This window comes from Mya arenaria, chromosome 13, assembly GCF_026914265.1.
Source record: "Mya arenaria isolate MELC-2E11 chromosome 13, ASM2691426v1".
NCBI classification, from domain to species: domain Eukaryota; kingdom Metazoa; phylum Mollusca; class Bivalvia; order Myida; family Myidae; genus Mya; species Mya arenaria.
In genome coordinates, this window is record NC_069134.1 from 19,370,382 (window position 1) to 19,390,624 (window position 20,243).

General features: G+C 34.6%; 1 protein-coding gene across 1 annotated transcript; it reads right to left on the reverse strand.

Moving 5' to 3' along the window:
* Positions 1–7,111: 7,111 nt before the first annotated feature.
* LOC128214589 (probable lysosomal cobalamin transporter) lies at positions 7,112–20,217 on the reverse strand. Its single transcript, XM_052921145.1, has 15 exons — positions 20,060–20,217; positions 18,201–18,377; positions 17,874–17,937; positions 17,315–17,409; positions 16,477–16,544; positions 16,207–16,301; positions 15,763–15,836; positions 14,656–14,781; positions 14,190–14,404; positions 13,660–13,765; positions 12,954–13,058; positions 12,435–12,581; positions 11,169–11,238; positions 10,861–10,964; positions 7,112–10,549 (listed from the first exon to the last, which is right to left on the reverse strand). Exons 1-15 carry the CDS (start codon positions 20,123–20,125, stop codon positions 10,433–10,435), a joined length of 1,629 nt encoding a protein of 542 aa, XP_052777105.1. The 5' UTR covers positions 20,126–20,217; the 3' UTR covers positions 7,112–10,432.
* Between the last annotated feature and the right edge of the window lie 26 nt (positions 20,218–20,243).

The window sequence follows — 20,243 nt, forward strand, 5'->3', positions numbered from 1 at the left end:
ACATGAATGTTCTTGCATACGGTCAGATTATATGCAATAAGAATATGAACATATTGGAAAAGTACGCATCAATTTTTTTCTGTTCAATGCTCTGTATTGATAGACTGGTACCCTCTTTCTCTTTTATCCGAAAAGAAACCAGTATCAGCTAACCGCGGTGCCCGTCGCGCATTCGAAATGTCTTGTGAATTCATACGTAAAGCGAATAAAGCGTGCGTTCTAAGTAGAAAACAACCAGGAAAGTTGGTTTTAAAAAAAAAGTATTGTTATCCTTTGTATACAATGTTGGTATTCCGAAGTTGGTCCCTGTTCTTTTTTTTCGACATAATTTGCATGTTTCCGTGATATTTTCTTTTCGATACAAAGTATTTAGCCCCCCCCCCCCACCACCACCCCCTCACTCTACACACACTTAACTATATTTTTCAAATTTCCTTTGGAGCTTGCAAGCAGTTTTAGTCTAAAGTTTAAGCTAGCCCATTAAACAATGACCCCTTGTGATGTGAGCTGATTTTTTCAATGCTTAGAACATGGTTGTCAACATTCCCCTGAATGAAGCCCTAGTCCGTCAGTGCTTTCAGCACTTTGATTATTATTTGTTTTGTGCCAGCAGGCAATAGTTTAAATCAACATGTTTGAAAGTATTAATTCATGATATGTTAAATGTAATGTTGTCATTAGCTTTACAATTTTATGTTTAAAAGTGATTTGAAGGGAATAATTTGTATCCTGCATTATTGTGACATAATACAAAAGCAGTTTCTGGTTAGGGTCGGGTCGGTCTATTTACAGAATGGGTGAGAAAGAATTAGTGTAAGGTTTTCTTAAATGAAATGAAGTATTTTGTTAACTGTTCTCAAAAGAAAGAATGAACACTTTAACTAGCCCAAATGCATTCATAACCTGATAATGACATCAATCCCACAATTCATTCCTTTAAACAACAGTAAGGCCACAATGAAAACAAGGTCACAATGAAAATGCTTTTTCGAACCCAGACAATCAGTGAACTCAAGTAACAGCTGCACTGCATGACTCAGTTTGCACTAGCTTATATTTAAACTCCATGTTAACTGAATTAAGTCAATGAATAAAGTGACTTACCATACACTGCTGTCTAAAAGTCCCTTCCCACTCTCATTATTTCCAATAAAACCAAAAAAAAAAATTCTTCATACATGCATAGAGACTAACCTTATGTTAAAATTTGTGTAAACTTATCTAAAGAAGTATGAGCACAGTCTGCACTAGTGGATCCAGGGCACCTGGCACCTCGCCCCCCCCCCCCCCAACCCCTTGAAATTGAAATCATCAAATGCCCCCCCCCCCCCTCGCCAACACTTGTGATAAGATTACGCCCATGGATCCACCCTAAGACTGGGTCGTAATATGTTTGTCTTCTTTAGACTGTTTTTAACGACCAAACTGAATTCCAAATTCCTCCTTTTTGAAAATCCAACATTGTTTTTTTTACATTGGCCAGACTTATCAGTATAAATTCCTTACTTATAACATAATAAAAAGGTAATCAAAGTTTAGCTTTGGTTTCAATGGAAAATAGAGCGCAAAAGGACTCTTTGATGGCATTGTATAAAAAGGCAAACAGCATTAACTAAATCACACTCCATTTTGCCCCTTGAAAAGCAGGAAAACTGTTCCAATTATTCTGCCATTTATCTGTATCAACTTGTCAACATAAAGTCAGATGATCTAGAAATGGGGCTTATAATTGTGTCATGCTGCACCAGGCTGGCCCAGATGTCTGTGATTGTGGTCTTACCATGCACTCTGCTGCACTCCACTGACACAGTATTGGCTAGACGATGCACCCTGCAGTACTTGCAACTATAGTTCTGCACTTAATATCTGCAGTACACACCGTTCAGCACTGATTGAACATTGCTCAACTTTAGTTTAACATTAGGCCAAACCATATTGATTCTATGTTAAGCATCATTTTCCAATCTCAAGACTTGCCTACCTGGCAGTATAAAACACAGGGCCATTGAAACACAAGTCTTAATGACTTCTATAACAAACTCCCATAATAGGAGATTTCACAAAGAAAGCATCATATACATTTAAAGGTACACCATACACTGTCATTGTCTTGGTTCATTGTTGTTCAAATTATTTAGCTCTGAAAAATCATATTTTTTTACTTAATTAAGATTTTTGTAAGTGTTTTTTCTCATTCTGGTTAAAAACCTACCCAATTCAATTTGGCCTTGCCTTATCTATGGAAAAATGATACCTTACACAAATGTGTCCCTTATTTGTATATATAAAGTTGATTGGTCCGTATATTAGTGTATTATTAGTGTATTATTAGTTTTATGGTCAGCGGTCCATTTTATATTTTGGCTGGTCATATTAAATGGCCGCTGATGTCCTAACTAGAACTCCGCGAGTCGGATGTGTCGCCTGACGAATTATTTACTGTCTACATTATAGCTGTTAGATTGGCCTTTTATTCATTTATAGACAATGATGTTGCCATTTAACTTTCAAGTGTAGGTGGCATTTGAAGTGAAGGTAACAACGTTAAGCCAGGAGCAAGCAATTGGTTTTATAAGCAAAAATGAGCACAATAAATACTGAAGTCAACTGCGATCCCCTTCAATAAGATCTATCCATCTATAAAGTTTCAAGTTGATAACTCTTTTAGTCGAGAAATGCCCCGGACAAAATTTAAGCTTGAAAATTAACAAAGGGCAATAACTCTAAACATATAGATGCAAGAGTTACGGTTTTTGTGCACTGCACTTTCCCTCAATCAGATATACCTACGGAATAAGTTTCAGGTTGATACCTTCTATAGTTTACGAGATATGCCACGGACAAAACCTAAGCATGAAAATTAACAAAGGGCAATAACTCTAAAAATATGGCAGCAAGAGTTACGGTTCTTGTGCACTGCACTTGCCTTCAATGAGATCTATCTAGCTATGAAGTTTCAAGTTGATACCTCTTATATTCTTCAAGATATGCCCCGGACAAAACTTTAAGCATGAAAATTAACAAAGGCCAATAACTCTAAACATATAGATGCAAGAGTTACTGTTATTGTGCACTGCACTTTCCCTCAATCAGATATACCTACGGAATAAGTTTCAGGTTGATACCTCCTATAGTTTACGAGATATGCCACGGACAAAACGTAAGCAAGAAAATTAACAAAGGGCAATAACTTTAAAACTAAGAAAGAAAGAGTTACTGTTATTATGCACTGCACTTGCCCTCAATGAGATCTATCTAGCTATGAAGTTTCAAGTTGATACCTCTAATATTCTTCAAGATATGCCCCGGACAAAACTTTAAGTATGAAAATTAACAAAGGGGAATAACTTTAAAACTAAGAAAGCAAGAGTTACTGTTATTGTGCACTGCACTTGCCCTCCATGAGATCTATCTACATATGAAGTTTCAAGTTGATAACTCTTATATTCTACAAGATATGCCCCAGACAAAACTTTAAGCATGAAAATTAACAAAGGGCAATAACTCTAAACATATAGATGCAAGAGTTACGGTTTTTGTGCACTGCACTTGCCCTCAATTAGATCTATCTACATATGAAATTTCAAGTTGATACCACTAATAGTTTAGAAGATATACCCCAGACAAGCGAAAAATGGGACGCCGACGCCGTCGCCGCCGACGCCGCCACCGCCAACAAAAGTAACCCCTATATGTCGTCTTTTCAGGCGACACAAAAATGGTGAGTATGACTTGGAATTTTCACAACGGCAAAAAATTGTCACAAGTAAACATTAATTGCTTTGTTTAAAAAACAAGCATCAAAAGCTTTTTAGAAATATTGAATGGTTATATAAAATGTTCAATATACAGGTAATACAAGGAATATAACACACGACTTTGGGCCATATGGCATTATAAGGACCGGCCAGTCGGCTTACGCCTCTGTCCATATACACCCTCAGTGACTGACTGGCCAATCATTACCCTTAGTGGTGTGTTATGTTTCTTAAATAGTTGAGCTATAACAATCCAAAAGGCAAATACATTGTTTGAGCCAATTCAGTGTCAATTTTTTTAAAATTAATATCAAGGTAAGTAAAAAAAAATACACATTAATGCAATAAAATACAAAACAAGCTGTGATAAAAAGTATTTATTAATGATTAAAAGGGCACAACATTGGTTTGCACTTGATAGATGCAAAAACATTTTTTATTAAATTAAAACATTATTATGTTTAACTCTTTTCACTTTAATGATCAAAACAAAAAAGCGTGTACAGTAAAACATATAATAAACAAAGTTTCCAGTTAAAAAGGAACCAAAGTATTTTTTAAAAGTTCTTTATCTGTACAAAATTCATATACTTTTGGAGCTCCTCACTAATGTGTAAAAACAATTATCAAAAGCAACAACAAAATGTTTTATTAGCTCATGCGTGTGCCAATGGTATTGCCAGAAAGATTCACGTTCAAAACTAAGAAAAATAGCATTTAGTTTGGTCTTCTAAATTCAAACTTCTGAACCCTGCCTGCAGACGTGATCGTATAAACACCAACTATTATTTAAGGACTGCCTACCCAGTAGCAAGTAAGACAGAATAACTGTAACCAGCAGAATAAGGAAACAACCTGACAAGGACACAACATACCAATAACCCAGAAATGTCTTACAACATGTTAAAGGGCCATTTTGTCAGTTTGATGTTCATTGCAATTCATTCTTTATTTTTCAGGTGTAAAACCATTATAATGGTTAACAGAGTAGCCTTACCCGAATAGTTTTACAAAAGAGAGTTCATAGTGTATTTAATTCTCTTTAGAAGTGTTTTAATTTTACAATCAATGATTATAAATATGATATCAAGGATTACAGTGATAACTAGATGCCAAATGACGATATGTCGACCCCGTTGAAAGAGCCTTTGACACAGACATAATGCTCTTCCATGCAATTGCAACACCGAATAACATGGAGTTGAACAATATAGGTACCTGCAAAACTACTCCTCAGCATGGTGAATCTCCATAGCAAGATTTTCAAAATCTATGCAAAAATACATGGTCAAGATACGAACCGGGCAAGGATCATTTCAACCTTTGACCTCTAAGTATGAACTCGATCTCTGAGATACAGACCTGGGTCTTGTGTGTGACATGCGACTTCATCATGGTAAACCTTCATGGCAATTTCTTTTGAAAATCATATTATGCATGGTGGTCAAGATAAAGCACGGACAAAGTTCAGTCTGGACACATGCACACATACACAGAATCGCCATTGTGACAACTATGTCTTGCTCACTGTAAGCAGGCTTGAAAAGAATGATATCATTGTTTATTTATAATCCCAAAACCATACTAACTGATGACACTACCACCAGAGGGAGCCTTTAATGGAACAGAATAACCTCTGAATGATTACTGAATAAATAAGTCACAACTGAGTATGCTTAACCCGAAGGAGAAATATGGTGCACAGGAACAAAACAAGACAAGTCATTTGAATTATTTAAACAAATCTCTATATGGAAAATCTGTCTGGTAGAAGCTTATCAAATATTCTAAGGTCATTATACACTTGCAAAACATGAAATGAGCTTAGTTACAACAACAGTTTACGGTAACCAAGGGAGTCGGATAATGTTGCTGTTCAGTTTCTTATCAATTCCAGATTTTAGACCTTTTTTCCGATGATTTTCGGTTTTCTTCTTTAACCAAATGTAATATAGGAGTACCAGTTTTAAAGCTGCACTCTCACAGGTTGACTGTTTTGACAACTTTTTATTATTGTTTACCTTGGAATGAGCCAATTTTTGCATATTTGTATGGAAACCAGTGATGTAAGCCTGCTGACAAAGACTTCATATTTACATTCTAATTTAATGTTTTATGGCTAAAAGCATTACAAATGCATTAAAAAAGGTGAATTTTTCGGCATAGACCATAAATTTTGAACATAAATATGAAAATCTGCTATCATGCCTAGACTTAAAAAAAATCATGACAATTATATTGGCCAAGAAAAGGACCGATTCTTCTTGAAATTCTTCCTCAATTTCTTTAAATAGTTTGAGTGTGACATATTTGAATACCATATATTATTGACTTGGTCTGGAAAAGTGAAAATCGGTCCAGGCCGGCAAATTGTCGGTTTTTAGAAGCCCTGAGAAATAAGCACGGCATTTTATTTTACTTTATTGGCAATACTGTTAAATTTGGATTATTGATTACATTTTTAAAAAGGTATTGCCTCCCAAATTCCTATAATAATGTAAAGAAAATGACCAATCACACATTTTCAAGTTATTGTAGTATGTATTTTTGTTCTTTATTTTAAGTGAAAATATTTACATCTCCACTTCCAATCCTTAAATGAACGACATTTTGGCAATTGCCAATATTTTCCAACATCTTCCAATATGTTTGGATCTTGAATCAACGCGTATAAATGGAAAATTGATAATATTGTTATTGTTTGTTTCAATGTAAAAGTTGTCATCAACTTCAAAATGATAATTGTTGTCATTACTGTGTCAATTTTAATTTAAACAGTGGTTTAGAGTATCAACTGTGAAATCATTAATTTTCTCAAGCGTTATTATGACGTCATATGTTTCCGGTTCAAGTCGGGTCGTTCTTTTAACAAAATGAGTGAGAAAGAACAACTGTAAGGTTTTCTTAAATGAAATGAAGTATTAGCCTAACAATTCTGGAAAGAAATAATAAACTGTTTGTGTAAATATCAGTAATGACTCCACACACTTTAACCAGCCCAACTCCGTTAGTACCCCAATAATGACATCTAATGGATTCTGTTTTGTTTGGATTAACTTTTACATTTTATTTTACATCACATGAAATCCTTTCAAATCATATCAAAATAATATGGGAACACCAGGCATCCCTGAAGTTTACATAATAATTATGATAACTAGATTTTACAAAACACAAAATAATTCATGGAGATTATGTCAAACCTAATTTTCATTAAATGTCTAAATACAAAATAAGTGCACCAATGTTGACCCTTATTAAAGGGACTGTTTTAGAAATTGGGGACAGAGGCCTATATGTATGTATCAAATACATTACAATTCACCTCTAATCTTAGTATAACAACAAGCCAATAAAACAAAAAACAATTTATTAGAAATTAACATAGTAAAACATGAAGCACAATCTAAATCTGTATTCTGGCAATCAAAAATAAGAGGGAGTCTTTTTCTTCAAGATTGTACTTAAACTGAGTTATTGTCACATTGTCATATTTCACAAGTCATATTTCACAGGTCATATTTTACATGTCATATTTTACAAGTCATATTTTACAAGTCATATTTCACATGTCATATTTTACATGTCATATTTCACATGTCATACTTTACATGTCATATTTCACAAGTTATATTTTACAAGTCATATTTCACAAGTCATATTTCACGTCATGTCATATTTTACATTATCATTAATACCAAGTCACAATTTTTCTCATATAAGATGTCAAGGAATTAAAATTATCAACTTAATTATAGAAAACTATGTTATGGTTGTTAACTAAATCTTTAACTTAAAAGTAGAACATCTTTTGATCTGTTTTTGCTTAAAGCTATCACTGTTAGGTTCAGACCACAAAATTTCATATTAAACATAGGTACAAAAACATAGGCAAAGTCATATCACAAAATATACAATAATTGCACAATCATTTTACTTGACAACTATGTAAAAGATAAAATGACCAACCTTGCATTACACACAACAAGCTGATTGTTCAGAACAAAAAATACAACACTATTAATGGCAACATTGGTTATATTTCAAGGCGACCTACTTGATGTGCAGATATATTTAAAAATACAAACAAGCACAGATGAAACAGTTGTCTCAACATTTGTAAAAAGTAATGCATATTACACAGATGTGCACGAAACTTCCATAGTAGTTAAGTTTCGAAGGTAAACAATGTTTATGTTAACAAAGTTCAGAATAATCAGCCCCGTATCTCACAACTAGGTTTGTATAATATAACTGTAAATTCACACATTATACATGTAACATTAATTAAATCATGACTTCAAATTCCAACCAACATTGTTCTATAAACTCTGCAAATTAGCACAGGTACATCATCAACATGAATGCGCAAAATGACCACACAGTTATTAACCGTGTTGTAAAATCAAGTGAGCTATCAATGAATGAAAATCAAAACAATCAACAATATGTTCAATTTGAGAGGTAAGAGCGAAATGGTTGTAAGTGACGTCTAATAAAGAAGCAGATAGACCCTGTTCACTTTAAAGGGACTAGACACCTGGTCCCAAAATCAGCAAATACAGTACTTCCTTCAAACAAGCCTAGAACTGTCAATTTGAGCTACCGTATTATATCATGCATAGGACGCACTTTTTTACCCCCAATTCTCGTCTTAAAAAGTGCCTGCGTCCTTTCTATGCTATTAGAATTGCATCTGTTTTTTCCAAGTCCATTTCGGGTCGAAAATATTGGACCGGGGAAGAACGCGGTAATAGTAAGTATCTGTACTGCGTCACCGAAGAGAACAACTGACATATGTAAAATCACGCAAGTTAACACACGCAGAAATATATTGAATGTTTACTTTAAAATGATTTATTGAGAAATAAATTGAAAAAAAAATACGAGTGTTTACTTTTTTATAAAAGGGACGCTACTCACAAAAACCCGATGTGAGTCAGCATTTTAACTGGATTGAGTTATAACGGCAACGGAAAATCGGGAAAGGAGGTAAATATCAATTAATCGTTGTTCATGATTTTAATGTTTCGATATTTTACAAAACATTTTGTTGTATGTTACTGTTTTAAAAAATTAATGAAGGAATGTGCATAACGCAAAGTAGCATTATTGTCAATATCAAATCTTTTCAAATGTGCGAAGGTGTGAAAAACACCCGCTGTCTGTCATTAGAAAAATGGTTGTTTGTTCGCACTTTACCTGACGTGCCTTCCGCTGGCAAGACTAATTACCGACACGCATTAATTATGCATACATGCTTTAATCCGCGCAGCGACAAGCCTTATCAAAACAATCCTCAGTTTTGACAATACAGTTTTGTTGCGATTGCAACGGTTGCAACGGTTGACTGTCATTCAGAAGGCATGTCGGGACTATTGCAACGGTTGCAACGGTTGACTCTCAGTCGGGACTATTACGGCATTTGTATAAGTCTTATAATATGCGTGAATGTTCTCAAAATGTCAAGACATATATCTTTGTTATGTACGCTAAATTACCAAAATACGACGATAATTATCGAAATACACAAGACAGTTATCGAAATATGCCTAATATACAATTTTTTGTTTGTTTTTTACTTCAATATATGTTATAAATACTTTACCAACCTCAATTTTTCGTCTCCGATTTTAACATTTTTCCGCTGCGTCCTATCTTATATATTAAGGGGTTTTACCCGTTTTCTCAACTATTTTTTTGCCTGCGTCCTATCTATGCTAGCGTCCTATACATGATATAATACGGTAGTATGATGACAAAAATACATCATTTTACAGCATTAAAATAAAATTTGGTTAGCTGAGTTTACCCGTTTAAAATTAGTGCATAATGGTTTCCCAGTTTATAGTGTATATTAAGCATGTGAAAGTCATGTTATTAGTTCAAGTTAGTATACCGACGCTACTGTATAAGTGGTTAAGTTTATGACACGGAAATGTTTGCGAATTTCGCGAATTGACAAAACTCACGAATATGTTGACCAACATATATATCCACACTATCAGAAGTTTACAAAATACAAATAAATTCTATAAAGAAACTAATTATATTACTTACATTATGTAAACAAACATGTTTTATAAATGCAATATGCAAAATATTGATCAAAATTTTAAATTCCGCACTTTTCAAAAGATGATTTAATCATTTCTGGTTTTGCATGACTTTTTTTGTAGAGTATCGTTTGCTTTCATGAGCCACTTGGCATGAATAGGCTTTATTGCACTTGTACGTAAGTCAATGTTGTTCACAAACTGGTTGTGTTTGACTTTTATTTTTTAATTTACTGGGATTTACGTGATAGACATAACCAGTAAATCTCAAATTAGAAAAATACGCAAAAACTGTGATACATCTGTCATAAGCAATGTGATACACCAATAAATAGATTCAATGAATGGTACACAATGATATCAATTTATGCTTGTTTTAGACTATTTTCATTTTCTCTTGCAATTGTATCATCTGGTGTCTAGTCCCTTTAAACCATCAAACTGTCCATATAATCTTTTACAACTTTTATGTCTTTCACGTTCAAATACCATTATAATGATAAAACAAAAATGTAATCATTCACTCTATGAGTATATATTAAGCCTTTATAATAGAGCAGTGTTCTTTCCCTTGTCATGATATAGTGTAAAAGCCATTATCTCCCCGGCATGTAATGTTTAGCCAGATAACAGTTCTTCATCATCACTGTCAACGATGTCATCTGCATCTACCTCGCCATCAATGGCAGAACGAGACTTCCGACAGATGGCCACAAGAAAACCAATCAGGATACACTGTAACAAGGTATTGAAAATACTCATAGTTTCATAGTTGCAGTATGTAACAATTCATTTTAACAACATAAGAAAAAAACATTATACAGTTGCAAATGTACAAAATTATTTTAAACTACTGATTTTGTTTCTAAATACCATTGAATAAAAGTGCACCTGTGATGACCTTTACAAATCGTGCCCATCATTCTCTTTATACAAGAGAATAGTTTTAATTATTGTGGAAAAGAGATAAATATGTATGTACTGAGTCCCTGCAAAATAAATCTTCACCAAGACTCCTGCTTGCACACTAGTGTGGCCGGACTTACCAACAGGAAGAGCCAGGTACTCCAGTAGTAGGCAGCCCCGAAGAACCACATGTTGTAGAATATGCGAGTCAGTAACATGGACATCCTTGTGGCCACACACTCGTCTGAATAACATTCAGAACAGCTATATAAAATACCACTACAATGGAACTATTTATGCAGTTGTTTTATTTTAAATTGTTAATTATTGCAAAAATTATCAAAATCATACACACTTTTAGATATCATTTTGCTATAAAGCAAGAAGCTGGATAAACTACCCTACCAACTAATCCATCCTTGCAAACGAAACTAACGTAGCAACAGACCTTTCATGCGGTTGTCTGTACTATCATAGCTGCATCTGACCAGCGATGATGTGTTGGTACCAGCAGCAGTCTGAAATAAATTGTTTATATTACTAGCTTATGTCTCTGAAAACAAGGAATAGAGAATATTAGGTTAGTGCCGTGGTTAGGGTAAAGTTTATCTGATAAGGCGGAGGAATTAATCGGGTGACCCAAAGGAGAACATGATAAATTCCATGGCCAAGGCTGATAAATTTTCTCCATCCACGGCACAAACCTAGTTTTCTATTTATCAAATGTTACTTTGTTTATAAAAAAACATTGAAGTACCTTTGAATTGACAAGTTCCTTTAAAGAAAAGGCGGAAAACTGATTTTCCCTACTGGGCGAGTGATTGTTGAGATCGGTTGTTGTCTGACTATTGATAAAAGTCTGTGACATTTCAAAATAGAAAACAAATCCTTTTCAAGGTCACATGACCAAGTGACTGTAGATAAACATCATGTTATCTATTAGCAAAATAAAGCAAAGTTTAAACGGCACGTTGTTATTGGATTGATTTGTATGCAAGTGATAGGATAAATAGTGATATTTTGCTAATGAACATGAAAACAAAATTGTGAAAGTAAGAATTTAAGCTTGACAGGAGTACTGTTCCAGAAAAAAACATACATGTATAAACATTTTTCCAAAACAATAAGAACCCTACTGTTCAGAAGTACTGGTTGCCAAAACACCTAGAGAAAATCATGAGCTATTTACTGTCAAGTTATGGTAAATGGCAAAGATATCAGCTTCTTACTGTTCAAGTTACTGTCCAGTAGTGCTCACTGCCAAAGAAATGAGCTATTTACCATCCAGTAGTGTTACTTGCCAAAGAAATAATCAGCTTTATACCATCCAGGAATGCTCGTTGCAAAATAAGTTGTCTACTGCTCAGTTGTGCTGGTTTTCAAAGAAATTATCTAAATAATAGTCAGTGGTACTGGTTGCCTAAAAATAAGACACTGTCAAGTAGTGCTGGTTGTCAAAGGAATGATCTGCTTACCATAATGCAGTGCTGGTTTCCGTAGAATTAAGATACTTTCTGTCCCATAGCGCTGGTTGCCAACAAAATGAGCTATTAACCTTCAAGTAGTGCTGGTTGCCAAAGAAATGGCTGTTTACTGTCAAATAGTGTTGGATGCCATGGAAATGAGATACTTATTGTCCAGTAGTGCTTCTTGGCAAAGAAATGAGCTACTTCCTCCTCAAAAGTGTGGCTTGTAAGAGAAATGAACTACTTACTGTCCAGTAGTGCTGGTTGCCGAAGGAAGTGTACTGGGGTGTGAGTTCATACAAGAGAATGTTGATACCCAGCAGGGTGAGCATCAGAATGAAGCACATCATCAGGATGCCTTGGGGTGGGGTCCTGCGGGGCCGCATCTTGTACATCTGGATAAAATCTGATCAGTTAATTCTCTTTTATCTACGCTCAATTGCGAAGACAGATGTAAGCTGATATAAATTACTCTGGAGCCCATTTCCTGTGTAGACACAAGTACTGGTTCCCTTCTTGAGAGGTGAAGAGAACGTTCCCCTGGTTGGGATCCAGCCAACTACCTCTTAGGTGAATTGATGAGACCTATACAACAAGACCACTCTTACCCTTTTTATAAAGTCAGATTAAAAAATCAATGTTTCCATTCAATTGTTGTCTTGACATTTAGATGTACTTTAGGGAAATATTCAGTTAAATATGCAGTGAATACCCAGTACCCTTATCTTAACTAGGGTAACAGTCAGCCCCAGAGTGTAAACACTGACCCTGAGACAGAAGAACCAGATGCCAAGATCCCTGATGCCTGTCATGGAGCTGAACACTAGGTACAAGGCCAGTAGTCCAAACACAATGTAGTCCAGCGGGAACACCTGGGAATACAAAAAGTTCACCTTAAATTACAACAACACCACAATCTATTTACCAATGATTTCAAATTTGGCGATAATTGGCACAGATATTTGCAAGGATTATGGCAAACACTTAAATTCATAGAAAACATAACGTTTAATATAATAGCAAAGATGACATCTATATATTTCCAATTTCATACGGTTTAGCATTTCCCGAAAATGTATATACAAGAAGCAATGCCGTATGCTGCATTATGGTCAGATTTTTCATTTTGACAATGGCGTATTATCAATAGGATATATAACAGTAATCAAACATTTCTTTTACAACCATTTATTGTACTGTATAGAGCAGAACTATAGATTATTTTTGTCTTGGATTCAAATATTTTGACCAAATGTCAAAAATAGGATAAAATGGTTGAACTTTGAAGATTTGACCAAGTGACCTATTTTTTTTTACCAGAGGTGACCCATATTCAGAATTATTCAAGACAACATGAATAAGAGTATTCTGAAAAGTTTCAAAGCAATTCAATAAAAAACAATTGACTTTATTACATGGAATAAAAACTTTACTGCTCAACCAAAATATCATTCATAATGAAAGAACACCTACCTGCTGACAAAACACAAGAACAATGTCCACAACATTGGGCAGTGTGGGCTTCTTCAGGGCGTAGCCACTCTTGGGGCCTAGACCATTAGCCAATGTCTTGTCGATGCTGAAAATTTGCAAGAATTAAGCCAATTTCACAGATTTGCAAGCAATCCCTCCGGTATTTATACAGTGAAGTATTCTATACCATATGATCTTTACTAAGAAAATTTAAGAAAAGTGAGATATGTCTTTTAAAAAGAAGAGTCAATTCTGCTACTTTATTTACCGTAACCACTATATATGGTTAAATAATGATGCCCCTATCCAAGCAGAGTGCAATAATGACATTATAACAATGACATAATAACCTCTTGCAGTTCATACAAGTTGAAAAAAAAATCTATACAATAGACTAAGGGAAGGAAAATATCAAGACTAATCATTTATTTATGAGACTTTGAAATGACCCTTCTTTTCATGTAAAACAAACTCCTTAAAAAATGAGGAACTGTCTTTTGTTATACTAAAAATGAATAGTCTGAACTCACTTAGTAAGGAGGAGTGATAGGAAGACCGTTGTAGCCACAAGTATGAGAAGAATGCCAAACATTACAGCGAAGGGTCGAAGCACAAGGAACAAGCGCTGGCAACAGGTGTCACGAGCCTCCAGGTGCCGGTCCTGACGCTCCATCAGGACCTCAGACTCCTCCAGTTCTGCCAATCGTGAAGCATCCCGACGCGATACACGCTTGCCACCGAGGTACTGTGATTTACAAGGAATAATGTAAGAATGATAAGAATTAAAAGGGAATTCACTTCAATCTCTGTTTCGCAAGTTAAAAGACCCTACAGCAAGTTGTTCCACAAGTAATTTTTTATCGAGGTATGTCAATGATGCAGAGGATAACAACGCAGCCTATGTTTTTTCAAATGCTTTAGCCAGATTACATTTTATCTTTCTATCAAGAGAAAGCTAACATGCTTCTTACTGCAAATATTTGAGTGACAAGTCACCTTATTCCTAATGGCCTGCATTCTGTCTCGTGTGTTGGCCCTTCTGTCCTGCACACCCAGTCTCTCTTTCCTTACATTGCGATGGCCTTTGATCAGACCAATGGGAAGAGAGGCCATCCCATACGACTGTTCATGAAATAAAGACATGTGAAAGATCAACATTGATTATGGCATACAATGTACTTAGTTTATACTAATTCCATTTTGCTCGTTTGGGACAAAAGCTGATAGCTAATAGAAAATACTCTCAAGTCTGTTTCCTGGGTAGAAACCAGTTCTGGTGTCCACTTCGAAAGGCCGTGAGAAAGTACCCCTGGTGGGGATCCAACCCTCATCTCTTGAGTAAGAGAGGGACATCTATACCACTAGACCATCTTGAAAGGTACATTGCCATTCATAAGTTGTCCTCTTTAACATTTTTCATAAGTCCTTAACTTCTTATGGATTTTTTTTTCTAGATCATTTGATCACACAAAACAAAATGATTTCTGCAGCTTTAAAGCTGCACTCTCACAGATTGAATGTTTTGAGAACTTTTTTATTTTTTGTCTTGGAATGAGCCAATTTTGTGAAAATCCATGGAAACCAGTTATATAAGACTGCTGACAAAAAATAAGATTGTATACTTTTATATTTAAGTTCAAAAAATGATGTTTTATGCACTTTTCTTAAACCGTTAGTAATGGTTAAAGCCATAAAAACATTAATTTGCGAACGGAAATATGAAAATCTACAATCTGATTTTTTGTCAGCAATCTTAAATTATTGGTTAGCAGCAATTTATGCAAAAATTAGCTCTTTCCAAGACAAGAAATAAAAATATTGTAAAAATGGTATATCTGTGAGAGTGCAGTTTTAAACTTTAAGTCATTCATTTAAAATAACTGGTAAATATAATGACCATGTGTGAGTAATTTGATATAAAAATCTGAATCAGACAGTAATAATATAAGGAATTACAAGAAAAGTCCAAAATATTCTTAAAGAAGTAAAGGGACATATTTAAACTTTTGATACTGTGTATACAACATTGTTGCAGAAATAATAAAAGGGCACCAAGTTAAAAATATCATATGGCAGTTATTACAAGAATGTACAATGCGTTACCGTATAAAAGATGACAGCCAACATTCCGATCAGGCTTAGCACACTTAATGCCAGGGACAGACTCCTCTCAACCCCTATAATAGGAATACCCTTTTATACAAGCTACATCTTAATATACTCGTATTGTGAAATTCAGCAATTTTGTACTTCATAGCTAATGGATGTGGGTTTTTTAAAACAAACTTATTAATTTCAATTCAACCCATGTGTTTACAAAACCATGACAGGAAAGTAACAGGAACATGGTTCTCACTTGAATCCAAATGTTAGAAAAGTTTGAGTTTTTGATATTAAAGAAAGCTTATGTGAGAATAAAAATAAAAGAAAACAGTTTGAGTGCACTATTTTTTAAAAATGAAAGTGCTGTAACAAATTTGATGTGGTAAGATCACCAATCCATTTAACTTGAAGCAGACAGGGGTTTAAATTTTTGCACTAACTTACAATTGCTTTCCATGTCAAAGAGGGACATGAGCCTGTCAATATCTGATTGGGTTTTATTGCCTGGATTGTCCACTTGCTTTGTATGCAGCAGTGCACTGAAAATATATAACGGTTAATGATACCATTTTTTTGTACATTTTACCATTTTTACATTATGTTGAAACTTGGCAGCCTTCTAAGCTGAAACAAACATGTTTTGAGTCGACATTTCAGTATTTTTAAATTCCGATTAAATATTTTGAATATATCATACTAAACAAAAAAACTTACCCAACTAACAGCAGGACAAACATGAGGATGAAAAAGACAATGGAGTATTTCAGTGCTCCACAACATCTCTGAAAAACAATAATAGGGATCAGCACTATATTATTTGGCCAATTAATTAGAAAATAATTTCATATCTTTTTGCAAATTTGTCAGAAATTTATCATTTTATGTGTCCATCTGACTACATACAAGAACTTGTCTTTCATACAAGTATCTAGCTTACATACAAGTACCCAGCATAAATACAATTATCTAGCTTATATACAAGTACCCAGCTTACATACAAGTACCTAGCTTATATAACTTAACCTTATTAGAAACAAGTACCTGTCTGACATACAAAAACCTTACATATATATATATATACAACTACTGACCTTACATACAAGAACCTGACTTACACACAAGAACCTGGCTGACATTTAAGTATCCAGCTTACCTTCAAGTATCCAGCTTACATACAAGTATCTAGCTTACATACAAGTATTTAGCTTACATACCAGTATCTAGCTTACATACAAGTATCTAGCTTATATACAAGTATCTAGCTTATATACAAGTATCCAGCTTACCTTCAAGTATCTAGCTTACATACAAGTATCTAGCTTATATACAAGTACCTAGCTTATATAAAAGTACCTGGGTTACATACAAGACCTTTTTAACATACAAACACCTTACTTACAAGGACTTTAATTACAAACATGTACATAGCTTACATAAAAGTAACTACCTGACTTACACATACATGGCTTTTCTTACAAACATGTACCTGAACTAAATACAAGTTCCTGACCAGCATACAAGTACCTGCCATTAAACCAAAGATTAAACTTACAGATTTGCATGTGGCCTCCTCCTCTCTCTCCTCATAGAAGAAGTACATGAAGGGCAGTAGGATGAACATGCAGAATGTGATCATCCCATACATCGCTGCAAGAATACCATGACATATTGATACTTATTGAACATTTTCTTTTGTATGAAAGTAAATAAACTTAAAGTACATTACTATAACAGCATTGTCTCTGCAGGTCAATTCATTTCCTAAGCCATAGACTAAAACAAATACAGAAACAGAAGTGCAGATCAAACAAAAATGCTCGTCTTTTTTTCTCCTTTGTCAAACAAGTGACGTAACTTTGACAAGAGTATTAAATCCAGAGTTATGGGCCTTGTTATATTGTCTCTGGCAACATGCATACCAAATTTTATATGAATACCTTGATCGTTTTTGAGTAATGGCCAAGGTTAAAAAAGGTGTAAATTGACGACAACAACACCGAGGCTATGACAATACCTCAAGTTATTTTCGAAGATAAAGCTCAAAACCCTCTCAACTTTTCGCAAATTCCAGCTTATACTTAATGGAAGCTTCTTCTTACTGAATTACTTACTGTAGTACCCATACAACACAGAATTTTCCAGGGAGATTCTGGTGTCATTGTCCTGGGCCCAATCCTGCAAGTATAATTATTTTGTAATGACTTAAATCAGAACTTAAAATTAACATTTACATGAACATAAAATTGAAACAACCTGGAAGTTAAAACTCATAGCTTTCAATAATTTTACCTCTGTATCTTTACCATTAATCAAATATGTAAAGACTTGGAACACAGACTTTAAACTGATTTTAAAAGACACAAACTCTTTCATAAAAATGGAAATGAAAATCATTATGAAAATAATCATAAATACTTTATTTGTACATTCTGCCACACCTTGAAAGTTCCATTTCCATTTTTCATGAATGACACAAGGAACACATCAACAGGAATGAGAGCAATTGTCATTAACGTGATGCTGAGGGAGACAATGGCACTGATGGCGCTCGACCATTCACGTTCCCGACGATTTGTGTAATATAGGATGTACACAATGGAAAACACCAGTATGGCCTGTAAGAAATAGAAGCTGTTGTACAAACATGTAATTCAAGGCATGTTTCTGTTTGAAATACATCAGCGCAACTAAAACCAAAAGTTTTCAATGGCAGTACGGAACATAGAGCAATAATTATAGCTTAACCTTGACAAGTGTACAACTCTTCTTCGCCTTAGTTTTATAAATTGCTTATTATGTCTTTCTTCCTCATAATTCATCATTAGTTTCAGGAAGATAATCTCATTTTTAAGGTTACCAGTAGGTGAGTAGTTCTTGGACAATCACGATTTGCCAAATTGTAGAAGTTACATATCAAACACATTGTTATTATCAATCATGTGCATGAAACATATCTTTAAGTACCAACACTTTCCAATAGGTAAAAAATAATTTTCATTAAATACCAAGAGGTGATCACTTTATTACAAAATCATATTTTACATCCGCTGGATTTTTCAAGGGAGTGCACATGCACAGATAAGTACAGGAAAATGTAAATTCATTTTTTAATTAAGAAAAGAAAAACTATTATTTATTAGCATACAAGTACATATATGCAGATATTCCTCCAACTGCTACTTATAGTTATTAGACAAACAAAGGTAAGTCATAAGTGAAATGACATGTTACATGTATACAGTATATTTGTATGCTCTGCTTAACAAAGATATCTAAGTTATTTTAATGGCAAATTATACTTCAAAACTATCTTTTCCAGTTTAAATATTCAACTTATACACATATAAATAAAACAGCGAATGTGTGGGTCCATCGGGTGACAAATAAATAAACAGTTGAAGAGTTATGGAAGTCATTTCTGTGCTATTTTTCCTCAGCATGGTGAACATATTTATTCGCATACTGATGGATTAGATGAAAAGAAGTTAAAAATTGTTGTGCAATGTTGAAGATTTATAAATCATTTCAGGATAAGTAAATACCTCAATGTTGTGTGCATTAATTTTTTTGTGCCGCATTCAGTGTTCAAACAATCTACAATATTCACACTACTCTTGAAATGGCTTGTTTCTTCACAGTTTCGAATTCCATGATTAATGATTATTTTGAAGAATAAAAGATGATGAATGACTTTAAGCATGGGCGAAACACGTTCATTGTCAATGATAACATTTAATTTCCAAAACTTGAGCCACTGTGAATGTTACATGAGAGTGTGGTCTAATGCTGTGGATGAAACAGGTGCACCGGTAAGAAATGATGTGGTCCAGCAGCGTGTATTGACCACAAACCAATCTCACATGCACCCAAACCGTGTTGTTTTATTTGAGTTTATCAAGGTCTGCCTGCGCCCATTGGCTGCATTATAGCTTGACCCCGCCGTGACACCATCACGACTTAAATTGTTTTCAAATGCCATAAATGACAGAAGTGACAGCAATTCGCAGTCAAATCCAGACATTGGAAGACTTGAAGAAACAGAGTGAGATACAAGAGAGCCTGGTGCGATACCCTAGCTCTTTGCGAAGAGACCTCTTGGTTCTTTAACGTGCATGGTGTAAAATACCGATACGCAGGATACAACTTTCCTGTGTTGAACCGGTACGACGCCTTAATCGCTAGGCCAAGGAGACGGAGGTTTTCCTAAATTTGCAGAAAAAGCCCTGTTTTATATCACTGGGCTCACTGCAACTGGACAACCGAAAACTAAACACCAAACAATACCACTCTGACTCACCACAATAACAACCACAAAAGGGATCCATCCTGCAGCCAAAACAGAGCTTGGAATATGTACTGACATTGTTTATTTAAGTGACAGAAGACTATTTATTTTTGTTTATTGTTTTGATCATCTGACAGTTATTCATCATCCTTCTCCAGACGCTTTCTTTTACTTCTTTTAGTGAATCATACGTCTG